Source organism: Apaloderma vittatum, unplaced genomic scaffold, assembly GCF_000703405.1.
Source record: "Apaloderma vittatum isolate BGI_N311 unplaced genomic scaffold, ASM70340v1 scaffold4023, whole genome shotgun sequence".
Lineage (NCBI taxonomy): Eukaryota > Metazoa > Chordata > Aves > Trogoniformes > Trogonidae > Apaloderma > Apaloderma vittatum.
Genome location: NW_009709691.1, coordinates 11,834 through 32,735, shown reverse-complemented (window position 1 = coordinate 32,735; position 20,902 = coordinate 11,834). Strand labels below are relative to the sequence as shown.

General features: G+C 36.6%; 1 protein-coding gene across 1 annotated transcript in view; it reads left to right on the top strand.

The window, feature by feature from the left end:
- The window catches only part of LOC104268299 (ankyrin repeat and sterile alpha motif domain-containing protein 1B-like), a gene marked incomplete at its 3' end in the record, with an annotated part of 132,667 nt that extends 112,094 nt beyond the window's left edge, over positions 1–20,573 (top strand). The window contains exon 10 of the mRNA XM_009867011.1: positions 20,372–20,573. Coding sequence (XP_009865313.1) covers positions 20,372–20,573 — 202 coding nt within the window. The remainder of the gene's footprint in view (positions 1–20,371) is intronic.
- Positions 20,574–20,902: the final 329 nt, after the last annotated feature.

Below are 20,902 nucleotides of genomic sequence, written 5' to 3'. Positions count from 1 at the left end.
AGAAGTTCCATCACTGGTAAAACTTACGTGCATTTTTACAAAAAAATATTGACTTCCGCAAATGAGTATTTTCTATCTGAACAAATTTTTTTTAGGAAATTCCAGGTTCTGTTTTTTTCCTGGCTGTCAGTAAGTACAAAAGAAAAACCTTTTTTCACCACCTATATAACTGAATAACTATCTTCTACAGATTCCAGAATTTCTAATAATATTAAGTATCAGCACAATAAAAAACAGTTTTTTGACAACTTTAGAAGATGTAAGACTCCAAAAGTTCTTCTATAGCACTCTCAAATTCTAACATTGTGGACTTCACTGGAAACAGTTTACTCTGCAATGACGTGTCTGTTAAACTGAGAGAAAGATTTTATAAATGTTATGATGGTACTAGACCCTCTTCCATGGGTGTCCAGTTGTTTAAAAATCTTCCCACAGTAACTATCAAGATTTTTAGTGCTTTAATGCATTTCTGACCATCGTAAAAATATGATACTAATGAATGTTCCTTTTGTCCAAGAGCTGGAGTAAAAGGTTATGATATTCCATATATAGTTTTCTCTCAGAGTAGCCACAGCAGTAAGAATTATGTGACAAAATATAACATTTAGCTGGAGAGATCTCACCATGCTGTAGGTAAGTACTGGAAAGAAAAATGAGAGGAAAACTGATCATTAAAAAATATTTTTGAGCAACTCCTGCTAATGATAAAAAAGCTGGATGCATTGCAGTGTTCTTATTAGCCGTCTTACATGAGGAAGCTTTAGTCAAGAGACTGATAATTGAGGTAAATATAAAATAGGAGAGTTTAGAGGTAGAAATAGCATGATCATCTTAATATATGCATGGGTCCTTTTTAGTTATTAGGTTGTCCAAAGAAACATGGGCTGCCAGGATAGGGTCCTGTAGATAATTGGGTCAAAGCTACAGTTTTGTTTATGCTCTTCTTGCGGAATGGTCGCTGCACAGATAATGATAGCAGTGACGATGCGGGAACAGCAGCTTCAGCACAAGGACTGACCTTGACGACAAACCTGCTGAGACTGCTAGCCCTAGAGTCACACTGGAAGACTGCACTATCACATTGTCTGCATTCTGTAAATTGTAGTGATAGCTGCAATATAACTGTAGATATAAAACTGCAGTTCTTAAGTACATGTGTCACAGGTCCTATTTTTCAACCTATATCACTCCTGCCCTTTTAATGAGAGACTGAGTCCAAAATCCAACCTTCAACTGATTTTTCTTCCCAGTCTCAGTGTCAACAAGCTTCTCATCCAAATCTGCTTCTTTCCAATGCACATATTTTCTGTGCCAGTCCATCATTATTCTTTTATTTCGGTTTGTGCACTTTGCTATGCCACATTGCTTTTGGCGAGTCAGTGAAGAGAGTTAAGTTTCTGTGCTCACAGTCAAGAACAGCAAATTTAGGTTGAGTAAGGATTCACCTCTTTATGTTTTTGGTAAAAGGAGTTTGAGTTCTGGTCCTTGCTCCGTGTTTGCATATGTTTATGATGGTTTATGTGGAGTGCCATAAGCAGAAGACGACAGAACTATGAGCATCTTTGGGTGCTGCTTTTTCATCTGGTCAATTTTCAACTTCTATCCAATTTTTTTCAGCATAGTAAAAATGGTGAAAATAGCCCCCTTATCAGAAAAGCCTGTAATGTAGTTATAGATGGAGCCTGTGCCTCTCTAAAACACACAAAAACCCCCAAAACTTGGTTATATCTCCTGTGAGTACTCTAATTTCTATATTATTTTGTGCAAGACAGGCACTTCTACTAGACTAGATTACAAATAAACCCCCCAAACCTCACCAGAACATAACTAGCTGTTTCCACTATATTCTGGAAGAAGCCTCATCCAGTAGAGGTGTGATGCATTTTCTAGGGAGAGGAAGACCATGAATACAAGAAAAGGCAGTGTGCTTCTATCTAGATAGTCTATCTAGATAATTCACAAAAGTTGAAGGCCATTTTGGTCCACCTTGTTTTAATGCAAACTGACACTGAGACAAAGTCATTAAGGGAACTTTGTGACATACTTGATATAAAAAAGCTTGTCCCAAAGTGCTCTAGACAAGCAAAGCCAATGTTCCCTTCTATGTATATTGATGACCTCACAAAGTTCTGCCTTTTGACAGAGGAACAATCAGTGCACACTGGTCAAAAGACAAAGTGGAGTGAAAACTACGGAGTTTCACATTTACTGATTTCTTCAAAGGAGAGTTTTAGTATGTGGATATACTGTCAGGATGCACGGAGGGGCTGGCCACTCCCTTGGAGTGAGGGTATCGGGAGCCACAGGGCCTGCCTGAGATGGCAGGTCAGATCCTCACCATTTAGGGCTTGTCACACCACCCCTGTGAGGGAGCAGGGCAGCTGGGCAGGGCACTTGAGGCAGCCCTGAGCACAGTACAGCAGACAGGTTCACATGAGGCAGGTCCAATGTCAAGCCAGAAAGTCAGTCCACACATTGGGGTTGGGATCAGGCCTGATGTGATTAATCAGGAACCAAGAGCAGATCCCCAAGATGTCTAGGGTGAAGAGGCAAGTCTTAAGTTAAGCTCAGAAGTCAGCCTGCAGGAAAGGATCAAGAGGTGGCGTCCCTGGCCCATGACAGGGAGGTTGGATTAAAATGATCTGTGAGGTCCCTTCCAGACAAGGCCATTCTATGATTCTATGATACGTATTATTTGGGTCCTTGGCCAGGCTTGGGCACAGATGCAACAGAGCTAGAGATGTGAACTCCTGCAGTTTGTATCAGATGGGAACTCGGGGGCCAGGGCTGAGCTGAAATGGGGCTTCTGGACCCATGGACATGAGTATGAGTAGGGGCCCTGAGTGAGGCTGTTCAGGCACAGTAAGACCTATTGCTGCACTCAGCGCTGTGACAGATACCAATAAAAGGGATGAAATACATATACTGGAAGCTGAATTGAAATGTGATTGTTACTTGGCCTCTTATTGCAGAAGAGAAGAGTATGACCAAGAAGGAACACTCACTGATGTACTAGATTGCTTTTCATGCACTTCATATACAGGTTCTCCATATAAACATGTGAAGGTATTTCACCTGCATCTCCATGTTTTGGCTGGCATTTGTGTAGACAGAGTATTCCACTGCAGGATCCTTTCCTGAAGATTCCCATTCAGCTGAATGCTGCGAGAGCAGATAGGATTTTTAAAAACCTGTGTTTGTATGTCTTTTACTGTTCTAGCTATGCAATAGCAAAGTACAGGGACAATACTTGTAACAGTAGGGCCTGAACTCTGAAAAGTGCTATGCGTGTTAGTCTGCTCCTGGCTCTCACTCCTGCCTTACAGAAAAAACAGAACCTTGACTTCTGCAATCTCATTATATTTCAATGTGAAATAGGCATTAAGCAGCTCGGGTCCAGATGTGAAGGTACTTAAATACTTCAGCCATTTCTCCAATAAAGTATCCTTATGGCATAAATATTGAAGATTGAACAAGGGATAGCTCCTCTCTCTCCTTATTTGCCTGAACATATGTTTTTGCAAAGTAGTAGGAAGTAAGTTGGACAAAGACCAGCTTGGCAAGGGCAATGCTTAATGGATTGGGTAAGTGGTGCAAGGTAAGAAAGGAGTAAGTAATGTGGTAAGTAGGTGTAAATCACCCATGTGTGACAGTATTAGAATTGTTTCTTTGTCTTAATCTTCTATTCTGCAATGTAGGTTAATTTACTATTCAGCTCCTAATACATTTATTTCTCAAAATTTTTCATTACCAGCATACATACTTACATTTTGGAATAAAGCAGGATGCTCCAAGTGTATGAAACACTGTAGTATTTTTTCCATTTCCATTTTCATGGATGGCGTACTTTGAATATTTCTCTGCTAAGGAGCAAGCAGGGCCTAATGTACAGAGATAGAGACAGGGCTGTCTGCAATCTCAGAGATATGGGTGGTGCAGAGTCCTGTGTGATCATAACAATATTATCAGTTTAAAGCAAGCAGACTGCACACCTTAATGTTGACAGCCACGCCAACATATTTTCCTAATAGTAATGTAAAATATTTTTGTTATAAGGTAGGTTTAGCTGTATCCCATTTAGGAAGCTGCTGGATCAGCTTGACTGCACTGTTTCTTGAATTAGGCGTTGTATATATAACTTAAAAATCCTGACAGTTATTCCATATGTTTGACATGATGATTGACCAGAAGCACCACATTTGCCTAGCTTTTACAAAGTGAAAGTAATTTCTGGAAAGAGAACAGTGCACTTACTATGGAAAAATGAAACTTTGGAGACCGGTTAGCTCAGTCGATTGAGCATGGTGCTGATAACATCAAGGTCATGGGTTCGATTCCCATTCGGTCCCCCTGTGTTGCCTGATCTAGTTGAGAGGTGGCGTCCCTGCCCATGACAGGGAGGTTGGATTAAATGATCTCTAAGGTCCCTTCCAGCCTAGGCCATTCTATGATTCTATGATTTAAAAGCCAGAAGTATTATTCTTCAAGTTGCCGGGACCAGTTGCTATTTACAAAAATGTGTACAAATATGGAAGGCTTGTTTAAAAAAATGAAAGAAGCACTATGTTTCTAGCTTAATGTTAGATTTTCATCTTTTTAGAAGCAATGAACTTCTAGGAGACCTTTAAATTTATTTTTAAGACTAATCTATGTTCTACTTACACAACTCCACAATTCCAAGAGGTAGAAACCCTAGCAAGTTTATCACAGGTTCTCCTGTGGAAAAGAAATCCCTCCCTCCCTCCATCTTTTATTTAGGGGAGGGAAGAAAAAGTGCACTTCTGACTACATTTTTAGGAGATAAACCCTGTGTAGTACCGTGTATAGCCTTATCAATATAGGCTGTAATAGGAATATTTAGAGTTTGGAGTTTGATGCATCAGTTAATATTATGCCTGACTTACAGAATTTCATCATATAACTTAAAAAAGTAATTTTTTGACAAGGAATTTTTCATTATTTGTATTGTAGAAGCAGCTTAATGTTATTCTAGAGAAAGCTTGATATTGAAAATTGTTGTCTTACGATTATGTTTACAATTGCAAATACAGTTCTTGGTACATGAGAGATGAATGAGGAAATGGAGTAAGGACCTAACTCAGTTTTCACAAAGAAGTCAAGTCTATTCCTAAAAAATCTGTACTGACACTCTCTGGAGAGAGACAGCATGACGCTATGTTGTCTCTTTCTAGAGAATTTAAATATTAGAAAATTTATTGCATGTTATTTACTTTCATTTTAACATATTCTTCGAGTTTGAACTCCGCCTATTTTCAGTTGCCTCTAAAATTTTAAGCTCAGTGTGAGTGTTATAGTAATTTTTGAATTGCTGAGGTGCAGAGGAGGGGCTATAAAACAAGGAGTATTTATTCATTGCTCTTCAATAAAAACAGAGGAAAAAAAGAACATATTTTTAACTAAACGCTATTGACTATTAACAATTTGGCTATTAACATTTTGAACCCAAGAAATGGTGCATTCCTTCACTTTTCTGATAGATTTACTTCTAATTGCATTCAGTGGAAGCACACTTCGAATTAGACTGATAAAGATATATTTCTTGGTGTTGAAGTTCACGAAAATTAGAAATAGAAAGCCTTGTGGCATTATCTAATTTATATTTTCCGGAGAGGAAACCTGTTATCTTGTTTGGTGGTGTACTGATTTGATAGGTGATGATGTTGCAAGTTGCAACAGATGAAGTTTAGGCTGGACATTAGGAAGAAATTTGTCACAGAAAGAGTGGTAAGAAATGGAATAGACTGCTTAGGGAGGTGGTTGAGTTGCCATCCCTGGATGTGTTCAAGTGTCGCTTAGATGTGGTGTTGGGGGATATGGTTTAGGGGTGAACTTGTAGTGTAGGGTTAATGGTTGGGCTCGATGATCCCAAGGGTCTTTTCCAACCTGAATTGTTCTATGATTCTGTGATAGAGACATGGTCAAGATGGAATTATTTTGCAGGGAGGACCACCGTTACCCAGGAAACCTTTGGCATACAGTATACCTGGAATATGAATAGCCAGATTGTTATCTATAATATCTTAGACTCATAGAATGACCTAGGCTGAAAGGGACCTTAGAGATAATCTGATCCAACCTCCTTGTCATGGGCAGGGACACCTCTCAGCTAGATAAGGATACTCAAGGCTCTGTCTAACTTGTCCTTGAACACCTCCAGGGAGGGGGCAGCCACAACATCTCTGGGCAATTTATTCCAAAGTCTTGCCACCCTCATACTGGAGAATTTCTTCCTAAGATCTAACCTAAATCTGTTCTCCTTCAACTTAAACCCATTTCCCTTTGTCCGATCAGTGGACACTCTTGTAAAAAGTCCCTCCCCAGCCTTCCTGGAGGTTCCCTTCAGGTATTGGAAGGCAGCTACTAGGTCCCCCCGAAGTCTTCTCTTTTCAAGACTGAACAGTCTCAGCTCCTGCAGCCTGTCCTCATATCAGAGGTACTCCAGCCCCTGGATCATCCTTGTGGTCCTCCTCCAACAGATCCATGTCCCTCTTATGGTGGAGACACCAAAACCGGATGCAGTATTTGAGGTGGGGTCTCACAAGAGCAGCGTACAAGGGGAGAATTACCTCTCTTGACCTGCTGGATAGGCTTCTCTTGAAACATCCCCCTATAGTTTCTAACTTTCAGTGAAAAATATGATTTTTTTCCTTTCCTTAATTTAGTGGATTAAATAAGTTTCCCTAAATGGGATTGATATGGAGAGCTGTATTACCCATAAAAAATATTTCTGTTAAACTTTTGATTTGCAGTGTTGTCTCTTCTGTGGTAAGCTGAAATTCTATTGGTAATTTCAGGAACATACCTCCCACACACTGAAGCAGCTACTGAAAAGTGCAGTATGTATTCTGCCTAGAAAGAATCAGCAGGTGATGATTATACTCTACTGAACAGTGATAGGAAATAAGTATATTGAAAAAAAAAATTCTGACTGATTTTAGTGCTATGCTACATTTTCTGCTTGTGTTCTAAGGAATGAAGCTGAGCATTTTATTCTTGCATATATTGTGTAGCTTCCAAATTTCCAAGGTTAAATTTCTAGTTGCAAATAACTTCTGATATATTGTGGCAAATGGATTGTTACTGCACTAGTTGTACAATCTAGACACCACTACACAAGTATTTAATGTAACTAGAAATGTTGCAATCTATTTATCCTTGGGTATTTTCAGAGTTGACAATACCCAGAACAACCTAACGTTTAAGATAGCTCTTTCTTGTACTGAAAGTTTGGATGAGATGGCTTTCAGAGATCTCTTTCATGTAACTGTATTTTATAATTCTCTGTGAGATTCTAAATATGTGACCTCAGATAAGCTAATCACTTAAAGTATTTAGAACTGACTCCATGTTCTTTAGTTTGTAAATTACTGTTTGTGAAAGTATGGCTATCCCTGTCCAGCACTGAGTGAATCTGGGCACTGCTGGTTTGTGTTGTCTCTTGGTGTCTTCAAGCAACAGTAAAATTAAGTGGAATGAGATAAAGAAGAGAGGTGTCAAACAATACTGGAACTATTGATAAGTGTTAGAATTCATCTGAAGTATGAATGACTGTGCTGGTTTTCAAGATGGACTTTAATTACTATTAAAAATATGTATATTAATGTAGAAATTCAGATTGAACTGAACACTGTCACTTTTGTAAGTGAAATATGGTACAATGATCAACTGGGAAGGTCTTAAATGCTATAAGTATGTTGCATTTTGGTATTTTGTGGTTAACAATTTAGTGGTAACCAGAAGACACCTTTGTAGGGAATGTTTTCCCTTTTAGTACTGCCTGATAAATTATAGGAAAATGGAAAAAAATACCAATTTGAATTGCACAGCAAATGTATGGCAATAATACAATAGTTTTGTACATGAAAGATGTTCAACTTTGTATTAAAAGCTTCAGCTTGAACTTTAGCTTCTTCAGAAAAGAAAAGTTAAAGCAGTATGTCGAAAATTGAAAACTTACGTAGAAGTTCCTGGTTTGTCTGACCAAATTGGTTTTACTTTTCAATACTACATTTTTTTTTGGAAAAAAACCCATCATAGTTATTATGGATTTGTTGTTTCTGTGACAGTAGCAGTAAGGAAAGAGTTTATGGACAAAAAGGCTGGCATCTGAGGGACCTTGAGTTAAGAGATCAGTTGGGTGGTGAGAGCTGGGCACTGTGATTACTGCATGAATTTACCACACGGATTAGCCGTTAAATCATACTGTGGTAAGTTTGCAGTTTTATGAAGGGCTATTGGAAAGCAGTTGACATTTTGGGACTTTTTTTGAGCCTAGCTATTTTTTCCCTGCTTTGAGTTGGTTTTGGTGTTTTGTTTTTTTTTTTTATAGTTGTGCAAATGTATTTGAGAACCACTGTCAAGATAGTACTGGAAATTGTGAGGCATTTTTAAATTTTTTTTTTTAAACTTCAGTTTTTAGTAGTAGGAAAGTTCATGACTTCACAGAGCAAGTTCCTGAAGAATTCTGTAAAATTGATAGAACCTGATTTCTTCCTGAGGAAGAGACCTGACTGACAAGTGGGCATTTAAAAAGAACTTTGTAATCTGTAACTGAATCCTCTCTTGCTGTACAAAAGAAATTTCATGCCTTGGGTTTAATGTCATGTCTGACTGTTGTGTTTCACAGAAAAGTTTTATTAAGATGTCCCATTTTGATTCTGAAAATGAGATAAGCCTTGATTCAACAAATTACCTAAGCCTACTTAAGCGCAAGCATTAATACACTGAATCTCATTTGGGCTTCCATATGAACTGAACTTTATCAGGAGACGCTTGTCTTCACAAAAACCCAAACCCAGTCTAAAGCTATGAGTTTCTTACAATCTAAAACTTTTTTAAATTATTTTTCTACTATTAATAATCCATGATTAAGATGAATGTACAAATTGGATATCAAATAAAATGAAACTGAAGTTAAGTCCATATTTGAGGGAAATCAAAGGGAAGTATGTAAAACCATATTGTTTTGTGTTTTCATGATAATGTGTTTTGGATTTATAGATTTGGACTGATAGAAAATATGATCTGCCAATTCTAGTCAAATATGTCTATTTGCTTTAAGGTCTCTCAGAAAAGCCATTCAGCTAGGAAATGAGGAATGTTCCATTTGATGTTTTTTTCTGCATAGAATGGTGTTAATCCTTTGTATTAATGTAGAATGTAAATGCTCTGTTCACTTTCCAGAAGCAATAAGCAGTCCTGATCCATAAAATCTTACTATATAAAATGGAAAAAAAGTGTAATACTACAAATAATATTGTGTTACATTGGAAAAAGAGGGAGGTAACTTTTTAAAAGGCGTGCTATAAATGTCTCTCTGTATAGCCAGGATAGTCCACCAGGCATTTTCTAGCGATTTTCGACTTAAAGGATATATGAATGAAGACATTGAGGTAAATTAATAAATTGACGGTGTCAAGCTGACCGTATTATTTTTGTAGGTGTTTTAATTTTATACCATCCTAATTTTTGATTCACAATATTTTATACTGTGAAAACAAAGAAATAAAATAAAACCTTTAGGCAATGTAAAATCCTATTTAATTCTATCTAATTTTGAATTCAGCAAAATTGAGTCCATAACTCTCAGACAGCGTTTTAGCCTACCTAATTGTCTAAGTACTTACAACCCACTAGTGTTCTACCTAATCAGCCTTTATGTTTGGGAGATACTTAAGCTCTATATACACATAAAGCATTTTGAGTAAACAGTTGTAATCCTTTTGCATATGGACAGGTGCATAAATTGTGCTTTATTTAGACTGGTTTTGTAGAGTTACTGGTTTCAGATCACGATGAATAAATATTGACAGCATCAAGTTCATTCAGAAACCCATCTGGGTGCTTGTGCTCCCTGTACTGATGAGAAAGTATGGACATCTCTGAAGATGTTCAACTGATTGCATTTTTATGTTGAACAGGAAGCCACTGGAAGCCAGCCAGCATGAGATGTGAAGTGGAGGGAAGTGTTTGACCACATGCTTAGCTTTTAGCTTTCGAGCTGAATTTGTGTGCAAATTAAGCACCAGAGCACTTAACAGAGGGTATAGAACTGAGAAAGCAGAACACTTTCCTTCACTCCTTTCTGCACACTCCCAAAGTGGACAAATAGAGTTTGTTTCTTTTTGTTGTTGTTGTTTATTTTGAATGTTATTACATTCAGATATTCTATTGCAAAGTAGATGAACAATTTTTGAGCTGCCTCTTCTTTTGGATAGCTATCTTAACATCTTTCTCTTAAGAACAATATTTCTCATCAGGACTTTAAAACCAAAGAACTGGTAACACTCCACAGTTTGAGCTGTAAGTGCCTAGAATCTCATTCCCAGAAAGAAAGATCCACTGCCAAGGTTTTCTGTTGTCTGGCTTGAGGCAGTTCCACATGATGTGACCATCACAGCTGGGTCCATCTGGGCCCCTCAGCTCGAGAGAGACAGGGAACTGCTTTAGAGGGTCCAGCGCAGAGCCACAGAGATGATGAAGGGAGTGGAACATCTCCCTTATGAGGAAAGGCTGAAGGAGCTGGGTCTCTTTAGTTTGGAGAAGAGGAGGCTGAGGGGTGACCTCATTAGTGTTTATAAATATGTCAAGGGGGAGTGTCAGGAGGACAGAGCCAGGCTTTTTTCAGCAGCGTCCAATGACAGGACAAGGTGCAATGGGTTCAAGCTGGAGCATAGGAGGTTCCACAAAAATACTAGATAAAACTTTTTCCCTGTGAGGGTGACAGAGCCCTGGCACAGGCTGCCCAGGGAGGTTGTGGAGTCTCCTTCTTTCTCTGGAGACATTCAAAATCTGCCTGGATGTGTTCCTATGTGATCTACTGTAGGTGATCCTCCTCTTGCAGGGGCCTGGACTAAATGATCATTTGAGGTCCCTTCCAACCCCTGACATTCTGTGATCTGTGATTCTGTGATGTGCAGGCTTCCTGAGTAGCAGATTTTTTTTTTTTTTGACCAAGTCTGTTTCCTCATTGTGAAATTATAAAAAGATTTTGAGTTTGCAAATTACTTGATTGTATGTTAACTTTACACATTTACACTGGTATTTTGAGTTGGAGTTACCTTTTGAAATACAAAAATAAGTTAAATCAAAATCTAGAGCAATAGAATCACCAGGCAAAGAGTTTTGTGTACTTTTTAGCATCTTGTTTGTGTGAAACACAGACATGGTAGTTTGTTCACATATGAAGGAAGGCCACACAGTATTAACAGAGACTATCTTTAGTAAAGGTATTACACACAGTTAGTGTGCCTGCAAATCTGGGGCAGGATTCATTAATTCTGTCCAGATAGACATGGGATTGAGGTAGCTGTTTTGAAACTGGAATCTTGCCGTGAATTTATAGAAAGTTTTCTAAGTTCAAATTTCATTGAAAATATGACATTGCTTCCCTTATAATCCCTAGTCAGTTCATTTTTTATAATCTCCACATTCTCATTTTCCATTATGCAATAACTAAGGATGAGTATTTGCAGAAACAAGTAGATTATCATAACATAGAAATAATTATATTAACAAATAAACCAGAAAGATTCCTACTTAAAGAGTCCCAAGGAAGTAGCATGTTTATTAGCTGCATGTTTCTCCCTCAGTGATGAGTAGTGAATTAGATAACTATGCTGATCTATTGTGCTTATATTTCAGTCTTAGCTAATTGACTTCAACATGGCCAAGTCAGTCCTCATAAAATTGCCAAGTGTGTAGGCAGTATGATAACACTGGATGATGGAGTGTTTTGTATCCATAAAGCTTTAGCTTTATCAATGTTATGAATGTTAGTGGGTTTTTACACATTTCTGGCTGGGAAAGAGCAGAGTTCATAGGGTCTCATTCTGAACTGTGGTTCTGAACTATGATTTGAAGTAGGAAATTACCAGATTCTTTAAGAATGTAAGAGAACAATGGACACCATTGTATTAACATTTGTTTCTCCTGTCATAATGGAACAATTTATTTTACATTTTTGTGCATTCTAATTCTAACTTACAGTGTGAATTTACCTTCTTTCTGATTGTTACTGTTAGGTTCAGTTTTCATACTGCTGAAATTCCATGTTTACTGTAGACGAAGGTTGTTTGGTCCTGTTTAATTAGCAAGTACTAACTTCTACAAATTTTGCATGCATCCTGGGACCTTTGAAGAACAATTTCAAAATGTTGTTCTTCTGTTGATTTTTTATCTCATTTCCTCTTCATGTGTGTACCAGATATAGGTATGAGTCACAACAAAGTTGTTAATTTTGGCAGTATGACTCTCATAACTTTAATATTTGGAAAAACATTTTCTTGTTCTTTCTATTTTACTGTGGGAGCATGTGTAGGAGTGATTTCTTTTAAGAACATCTTGGATTATAGTATTGCTATAATAACCTTTATACCAAACATAATTAAAATTTTATTTCTTCAGTATAAATCTGGAAAATTTTTAAACATGAGAGATTCCCTTTCTTGAAATAACATTTATTTGTGGCTTCTATTAAATCCACTGGGTATTGGCATCAAGTAATTTGTTTCTGTTGTGCACATTTGTGACAGTATTTATATGACTTCAGAACAGGAGTATGGGCTTCTCACTTTCCAGTGAGTTATTTTATCTCTTACTAGAGAAGATGTTGCATGAAAATAAACATTCACCTGGGCCCTCATACATGTATGAAGTTGTGGTGATAAAATTATGTCTGAATACTTTGACAAAGATTAATTAGTGGCTTTCTTATCGTACTTGGTAATGCATAATAGTCTATTCTTAATGTTTTAATTTACTGTAGTATGCCCTATGTATTAACTGCTTTTCGTGTGTGTGTTTAAAACCTAGCATTAGAACATAAGCAATTTGAAGAGATGTATTTTTTCCATGGAGCTGAGGTTTCAGCTCATTTTATCTTTTCAATGCAATAGCCTTTATTTTAAATAAGCATTTTTCTGTAGCTTGATAGTCAAACAAGACATGGTTTTTGTTTAACTTTTTTTTATGAAAGCAGTTGAAAAAATGGGAGGATATTTAACCTGGAAATTACTTTCTTGTTTGTAATTGCGTTTTGTTCAGCTAAATTAAGTCATTTATTAAACCGGTTATTGTATTATGCTGCATTGCCACATACAACCATTAGCATTTGCATAAACCAGATTATGTAGACTTGTGGTATATTCTTTGTCAGAGTAAGTTATCTATTAGAGGAGGCATCTGCTCTTTTTCATGGCCTGAGTGTTGTATGCATGGAAAAGCATGTAACATGACTACAGCAATCTAACTTCATTTGAAATTCTGAATATCTGCCAGATAGAATTATGAAAACTCTGCATAAAATCTAGTGGTATGTTTCTGCTGCTGAGGTTAACACCACATTCATTATGCTCACAATTTAGCCATATTTTCAGACATTTATAGTTTAGACTACGTAAGTGAATTTTGTATTTTAAAGCTTTGTAGAAAACTTTTGCTTTCAGGGATTGGCATCTGTATAATTTTCATGTGAAATTTTACCTTCTGAGCAAGATACGTGAAAATATGCATTTAAAAAAGAGAGAAGAAAACTACGTTTGGGGTGCTGTGTTATTAATGCTCATTTTTCCTGAAACACAAAGTTTGAAAAAGCAGACCTAACTTTTTTTTAATGATTTCTGAAGAATTACACATCGTTTTTACATTTCTAACAATGTAAATGTACAGGACAACAAATCTAGCATGTTTTTAAAAATGAACATATCTCTCATCAGTGGAAGGCCTACTGAAAGTTACAAAGGCTGTTTCAGATACTGGAGGGAAAGAATTATTTCAGATAACTCTGAACGTGTTTTATACCTACAACTGTGAAGCCACTGTTTCAGATACCTGGTGAGAGGGTAAAAGAGAGTATCTTTTTAAATGAATCTTGTAAATACTTTGTGCAGACCAGAGTAGAACCTCCAGTGTCATAACCCTGAAATAACTTTATTAGGGATTTTCCAGATTCTGTAATATATCATGAAGTGAACCTTATTATCCGTTCTATGACGAATTACATATTTGAGTGTTTCTAGCTATCATAACAATGAATATTTATCATAGTTTGACTCATGAAATATTATTCTAATTACATGATAGTACAAAAATTATTTTGGTTAAATTTTTAGTAATAGAAAAAAGTATTTTTCCCTAGCCATAAAATAATAGTAAAATTCCTGAATTCTTTCAGTGGAGAGGCAGTTGAAATAAATACTTCACCATCTAATTGTGGTTTTGGGTTATGGTGATATTGGAAATACTTTCAATTGTTTTTGCTCACTACATTATTGTGACAAACTCACACAACACTCTTCAGGTTCAGGTGTTCTTCCTAACACCTTGCTGCATGTCAAAAAACTATCCTAATTATCTTCAGTTGCTGGTCAGGACTTCTTTCTTGCTTGAATTCTTGACTCTTCTCAGCAACCTTTGGTTGCTTACTGTGTGAAGTGTTCCAGTCCAACAATGTTATACATCGGTTTACTTGCAAACGTCAGGAAGTATGTTTGATGTAAATACATTCAGACTAGATAAAAGGAAGACTTTTTTTTTACAATGAGGGTGATGAAAGACTGGAACAGATTACCCAGAGAGGTGGCTGATGCTCCATCCCTGCAAACATTCAAGGTCTGGTTGGATGGAGCTCTGAGCAATCTGATCTGGTTGAAAACTTATTGCGGGGGAGTTGAGCTAGATGACTTTTAAAGGTGCCTTCCAACACCAAAATATTCTTTGATTCTGTGACATAAATGGGATAAATGTAAGAGTTGTTGCTTACTCTCATGGTGATCTTCAGCTTCCTGTTGACAGAGCCTTTAGAATCAACGACTCTCCAAAGCTTTATTAATACAAGTATCATACTACTCTCCTAAAGGACTAGACAGAAGGGACATTTGGATTCTTCTTGCTGCCAGGGAAGAAGATACGATACCCTGATGGATCTCAAGGAGTATATTAGAATTTCATAGTAATTCTTCATTATCTATATAAAGGAAAAAGACTTTTTCTAAAAGATGACAAATATATTGCATTCTTCCTTGCTACATTTATGCGAATATTTCTCCTTTAAGGCTTATTGTTCTCAAGAAAGGAAACCCTGGGTATCTTACTTCCACATCTTGTTCTTATTTGTTTGCAGATAATCAATAAATATAGCCATGAAGTTTTCTTTTTTTTCAAGTCTGAATTTTCTGAAAACATAACTTAAGATTGTTGAAACTGCCCCCTAATCATACTCTTTCCAACCCAGTGTCCTTAACTTGCATTTTCAAGTATAAATAAGCATGAGGGCATTCCTTCTCCCCCTACTTTCCAAAAGAGTGCCTTAGGTCTAAAATAACTATTTCTTCTAACTTTGGGATTCTTATTAGGTGTCTTACATAAATTGACAGTTAGTCTTTAATGACAAGGAAGTCATATATTAAAAGAGAGACTTAAGCAAAACCAGATCTAGCAAGTTTTCAAATAATAATATGGTGTGGCTTTCAACTGTGAGTAGCCTAGACTTCACTAAGCTAAGACAGCTGTTATAAAGTTAGAATTTATAAGTTATAAATAAGTTAGTAATTGTGTGGTGAGCCACAACATACCTACATGAATTGTCACTGTGATGAATGAGATGTAAGAGTATATCTTTAAAGAACAGTTTTTCTACTGTTGCTCCTCTGGCAGTTGTGTCTGATGTGTTGTCCTGTGTTCCAGAGAAGTAATAAAACTTCAGCTGACCCGATTTCTATATGAGAGGAGATGGATGGTATGAAGAATTTTCAGTTAAATACAAATTCTATCTTCTTGTCAAAATGTCAATTCATATTAGATGCGTACTGAGCCTCTATCATTTTATTTGTAGGTCATACTAACACAAATTTGTATATACTGTTTATACCTCAGTCCTTGAGCATACATCATTCAGATTGATTCCTATAAGGAATGCTAGTGTGTCTAGAAGGCAGACGCAAGAGTAGCTTGGCAGAAACCTGGAAAGGTAGGCCTAACCCGGTATCACCTAGTGTTTTGAAGATTTACTCAGGTTATGGAATATTGTTTCACATTTGTATATAACTGGTTGCAGTTGCCATAAAGATATTTTAGAAGCAAATTCGTTTCCACTGACCAACTGGTCAATAATCACATCCTTACTCCTTCCCCACCCCACCTTTCTGTTTTCTAGTCCTGTTTAAGTTTCAGATTATATGTGATAGGTACCTACACCATCATGCATAGGCTCAAAGAGACCCAGCTGGCAGGAGGCTTCTGAGTAAGGGTCATGATGTGTCCCTGGCATGTGCTCTGCAATTGCAGTCTCACATTACTGTTTCTTTCTACAAGGCAAAAATCTAATTTAAACTTTATCAGTATGGGCAACTGTTATCTAATGCTTTCCCATTGACACCCACTTTTGCTCTTGTCTTTTTCTGTCACTTCTATTATGTATGTATTTTTATCCTTTCCACAAAAATACTTATTTTAATGTACTGGCAGCCCCATTACTTTTATGAAGTTGTAATTTCACGTAAGAACTAATTCTGATTTGGTAGTGGTGGTCAGTTACATATGTCATCTTCAACTTTTTGTAATGGCTTACAGAAATCTGAGGTTGAATACCCTCTAATTAAAACCCCATAAATTGAGATTATTTTGATTTCAGGATGAAAGATCATTCAACTAGAATGGAAGAGTATTTCTCCAGAAGGTTTTATTACACAGATGAAAATATCTAGGACATGTAGGATTACTGCAGAGTTACTGTTTATTTCAGTGGGTGAGGTGAGACAACAGAACTGGTATTATTGAAAAGAATGCAGAAGAATTTTTTATCTTAGAATCCCATTGGTTGATTCCTGATGCTTGAAGACAGTTTTATGTCATCGGCTAAAATCTAACCTGAATTGGTTCAGAGCTTAAAAAACTTCTAGAACGTGCTTAGTACCTGCAAAATGGAGAACACATTGCAGCAACCAAACTTTACATTGCTTTTCTCCAGCACTAAGAAATTTGGGATTTTTTTTTGATATATGTGCACTTACTAATTAGAGCTTATCATCTTCACTTAATCAGTTGATAGAATTCCAGACTTTTTAAAATAGAATCACGGAATGGCCTAGGTTGGAAGGGACCTTAGAGATCATTTAATCCAACCTCCCTGTCATGGGCAGGGACGCCACCTCTTGACTAGATCAGGCAGCACATGGGGACCGAACGGGAATCAAACCTGCAGCCTTGGCGTTGTCAGTGCCATGCTCAACCGACTGAGCTAACCGGCCCCCTACAATTCTTTTTTTTACTCTAACATTTAAATGCTGCTTATCATGCTATTATCATATTTACTTTATTAGGGAGAGATTTAGGAAGAATTTACTTGTGAGTAATTTACATTTCAACAATTTTCTCTGTAACCCCATAATTTTTTATTTATTCTCCTCTGACATTTATATTATTGCAGTGTTAATTACAGAATGTTGAATAACATTCAGAAAATCAGACTGAATGTTAAGAGTAATTAGAACAGGAGCAGCGTACAAAAAAGGGAACATCTTTATGTCGGTATGAATACTTGGTGAGCCCTCATCTTGAATACCATGTGAAAATCTGTTACCTGTCATGTCACTGAAGACTGAGAGGGTAAGAGGTTACAGAGATGGTCAAAAACCTGGAAGAGCTGAGTGAGTAGATAAGAATTTCTCATTCCCTAAAGGAGAGAACAAGGGAAGTGTGATAGAGGTCTGTGAAATCACAAGGAGAGGATAAGTAAAGACCAATCAGTTTTTGTCTACTAAAGTACAAGAATTCAGGATGCCAAACTTGGTGAGATAGCTTAAAAACAAAATGAGGTGCATGCAAACTGTAAAAGATCACATGCTCTAAAGGCAAACTGGGAAGGTAATTTTAGGAAGTTTGGTTGGTGGACATGCAAAGCAAAGTCAGCACCTTTTGATTATGAAGTGTGGGACCCTCAAAGGCTTGTAGGAAGAGAAGTACTGCTGCCCACTTGTTCTTCTGCTGGTCTCACTGTTCTCTAGGCCAGCATTGTTGGTTGCCTTTGAAGACAAAATATTGGTTGACATAGACATAAAGTGTGAACCCATGTCTATTCTTCTGTTTCACATATCAATTTCAAATGTTTGTTGGGTTTTTTATGTAGCTGAATTCAGGAGCAGAGCAGGGTTTCACTTCAGTGTTTGGTGACAATTTTAAGGCTGCAGTATTTCTTCATGGGCTTCTCCAGGCAGATTTACTATTATTAAGGTTTTGGTATTCTCGTAAAGAAACTTCCATATACAGGGTTTAAATTGCAGTCTGCTGTTTCAGTAATTACTTTGGTAAATATTTTGCCTCTGTCTTTTTACAGCAGACTTTTAAGTGCACAAGATAGAAATTCCTTTTTTCCAAGGTAGGAAGAAATCATCCTCTTGGCCTGCAGTTACACTTCAGCAGCTTCGATGCCATGCTTCCACATCACACAGTCTAGGGAGGAGTATTTTCTGTATTTATTGTGATTAAAAGGCAGGAATATAATAAAGACTTAAGAGGACTATTTTTATAAATTACAAGTTGTCTAAAATCTTCTACAGAAACCTTATACAAAGGTTTCAATTCATGCACATTTATTCCAGTAATAAAAATGTATTTTTAAACTTCTGGATTTCACTTGTGGTCTTCCTAGTATCCATACTTCATTTTATGCAAGTGTTATTTACAGGGTTAAAAGACATAAATAGCTAGCTTCTTGGGTTTGTTCTTTTAATTTCTTTTTTTTTTCTACGGGATGTGGACTCCAGGAATAGTTTTCAGTTATCGTCATGTAAGGCCTGAGATGGCTTAAGTTTAAAAAGTTACATTTGCAGCTGCAGTAAGCCCACTTACAAACTTAACCAATTCCTTGTTATTTCTTTAGAGTATGCTAGCTGAAACTTGTTACTATTAGTATATGTCAGTAAGATGACTCTGACTAGATGTAAACAGGAAAGGGTAAAAGAGGTAGAGAACAATCACGTTCCTCTTTTAGGAATGTTTTTTGAACACTGACCACTAATCTTGTATTGTTTTCTAATGTGTACTATTTTTTTGTTACAAACATTTGTTAGTATTCTGTTTATTTTATTTTATTGATGTTTTCCCTATTAACTGTTACCAGTATTCATTGTGGAGTTCCTTATTCAGTGGTGTTTTAACCTAGGATTTAAAATTTGGTTCTGCTAAAGTCATTAAGCAGAGTTTTGAAGTGGAGCTCCGATTGCTGCCATCTCAATTCTATCCTTTGAGAGGCCTTGAATTATTACCAGGTTGTGAACTTTCATAAAAATCAGGTCACAACACAATGAGCAGGAAAAACGGAAAAAGTTTGGTAGTGCAATGATCTGCTAATAGTCTAAATAATTTACCTAAAAAAAAGGGACTGTTATCTACAGCCATAGATTCCTTTAGGAAATATGAGCTCTTCTTATTGAAGAAATTGTTATTCCACATCCTGTTCTAGCCATTACATTCTTCAATCATTTTCTGAGTAGTGCTATGATAATACCTGTCAGGATGCTTTCTGGCTTTTTGAATTTTATTATATCATATTTGATTTATGTGCAGTGCTTGACTTTCCCAGGCATCCATATGTCCAGTGTAAGAAAGATGTGGAAATATGTTTCTGCTCATACATTGATGTTCTACTGGGATTAAGAAAAATAAATTACAAATCAAGCAACTGATGGAATTGTATGGTATCTTCTTATGTTCTAAAGCAGAGACAGTCTGCTTGGTTGGAGAGTTTGGTGTACTAGCAAAACTTCTAATACCTTTTTCTCCTCCCCTCAACATTTGTTAATGATGAGAATTCACTACATGTATCATTGTTAAAGGACCTTGTGCCATTTTTGCTGTTCATTCACAACCTGTGATTCTGCCATCAAAATGTAGATGTCATATATTTAGGCTTCTTATGTGTAATGTAAACATATTGTAAAACCATACCCAAAGAGAAAGTAATTGCAGTGATTGATGTAATTGTCACTTTCATGACATATAATTAAAAAAAAAAATGAATAGGAGACATCCCCTGAATTCGAACATAGCAAAGCAGGTATGGCAAAACAAGTTGTGCTGGAACTTTTGCTAAATACAAGTTTTCACTAATAAAGACATTTCTGTAACTAAACAAGATCTAAATTACACAAAAAAAAAAGAAAGAAGTAAAAAGAAATGTTCTTTTCTAGTATGCAAGTAATTCTATCCAGTCTGCTACAATTTAAATTTCAGCAGAACGTGGTATTTAATTTGCTGAATTTTAAGTATGTCTAGCAAGAGTTATTGAGCCTGGTTCTTTTCTTGAGTTGTCTGAGATATATTTCTCTTACATACTTAAATTTTTGCATTTCAGGAATCTTATTCAAAGAAGAGAGGCTATGCACTGGAAGCAATACCCTCTGTTCCTGTGGATGCAGTTCCTTCAGAAAATGATGGCAGTCTTTGTGATTCGGTAGATGTAGCAGTGACCAAAAAACCTTGCTCCCTAGAGATAGCGAGAGTTCCTTCCTCAAGACCAGGTAACTCACCAAATAACTCTTTACTTAACCTTTGGTGTAAGTGTGATGTTGTAGAAGGTATACAGTTATATATAGAAGGTATAGGTTTAATTTTTTCAGAACAGAATACTCTATTTACTTGTCCCAGCATGATCACAGTCTTCCATTAATTGCTGTAAGAGCTCAATATCAGAAGAGAGAGAGCAAAATGCTGTAGAAGGCAAACAAAGCAGAGATTTAAATAAATATAAAATCGCAAAAAGCCAAATTAGAAACTGAATTTCTTTAAGCCCAACCTTTTGCAGTAATCTGTTTACCAAACTTGTTTCTGTTTTTTAATGAAGTGCTTAGCAACATTATACAATTAATTCAAAAGTACTCTTTAT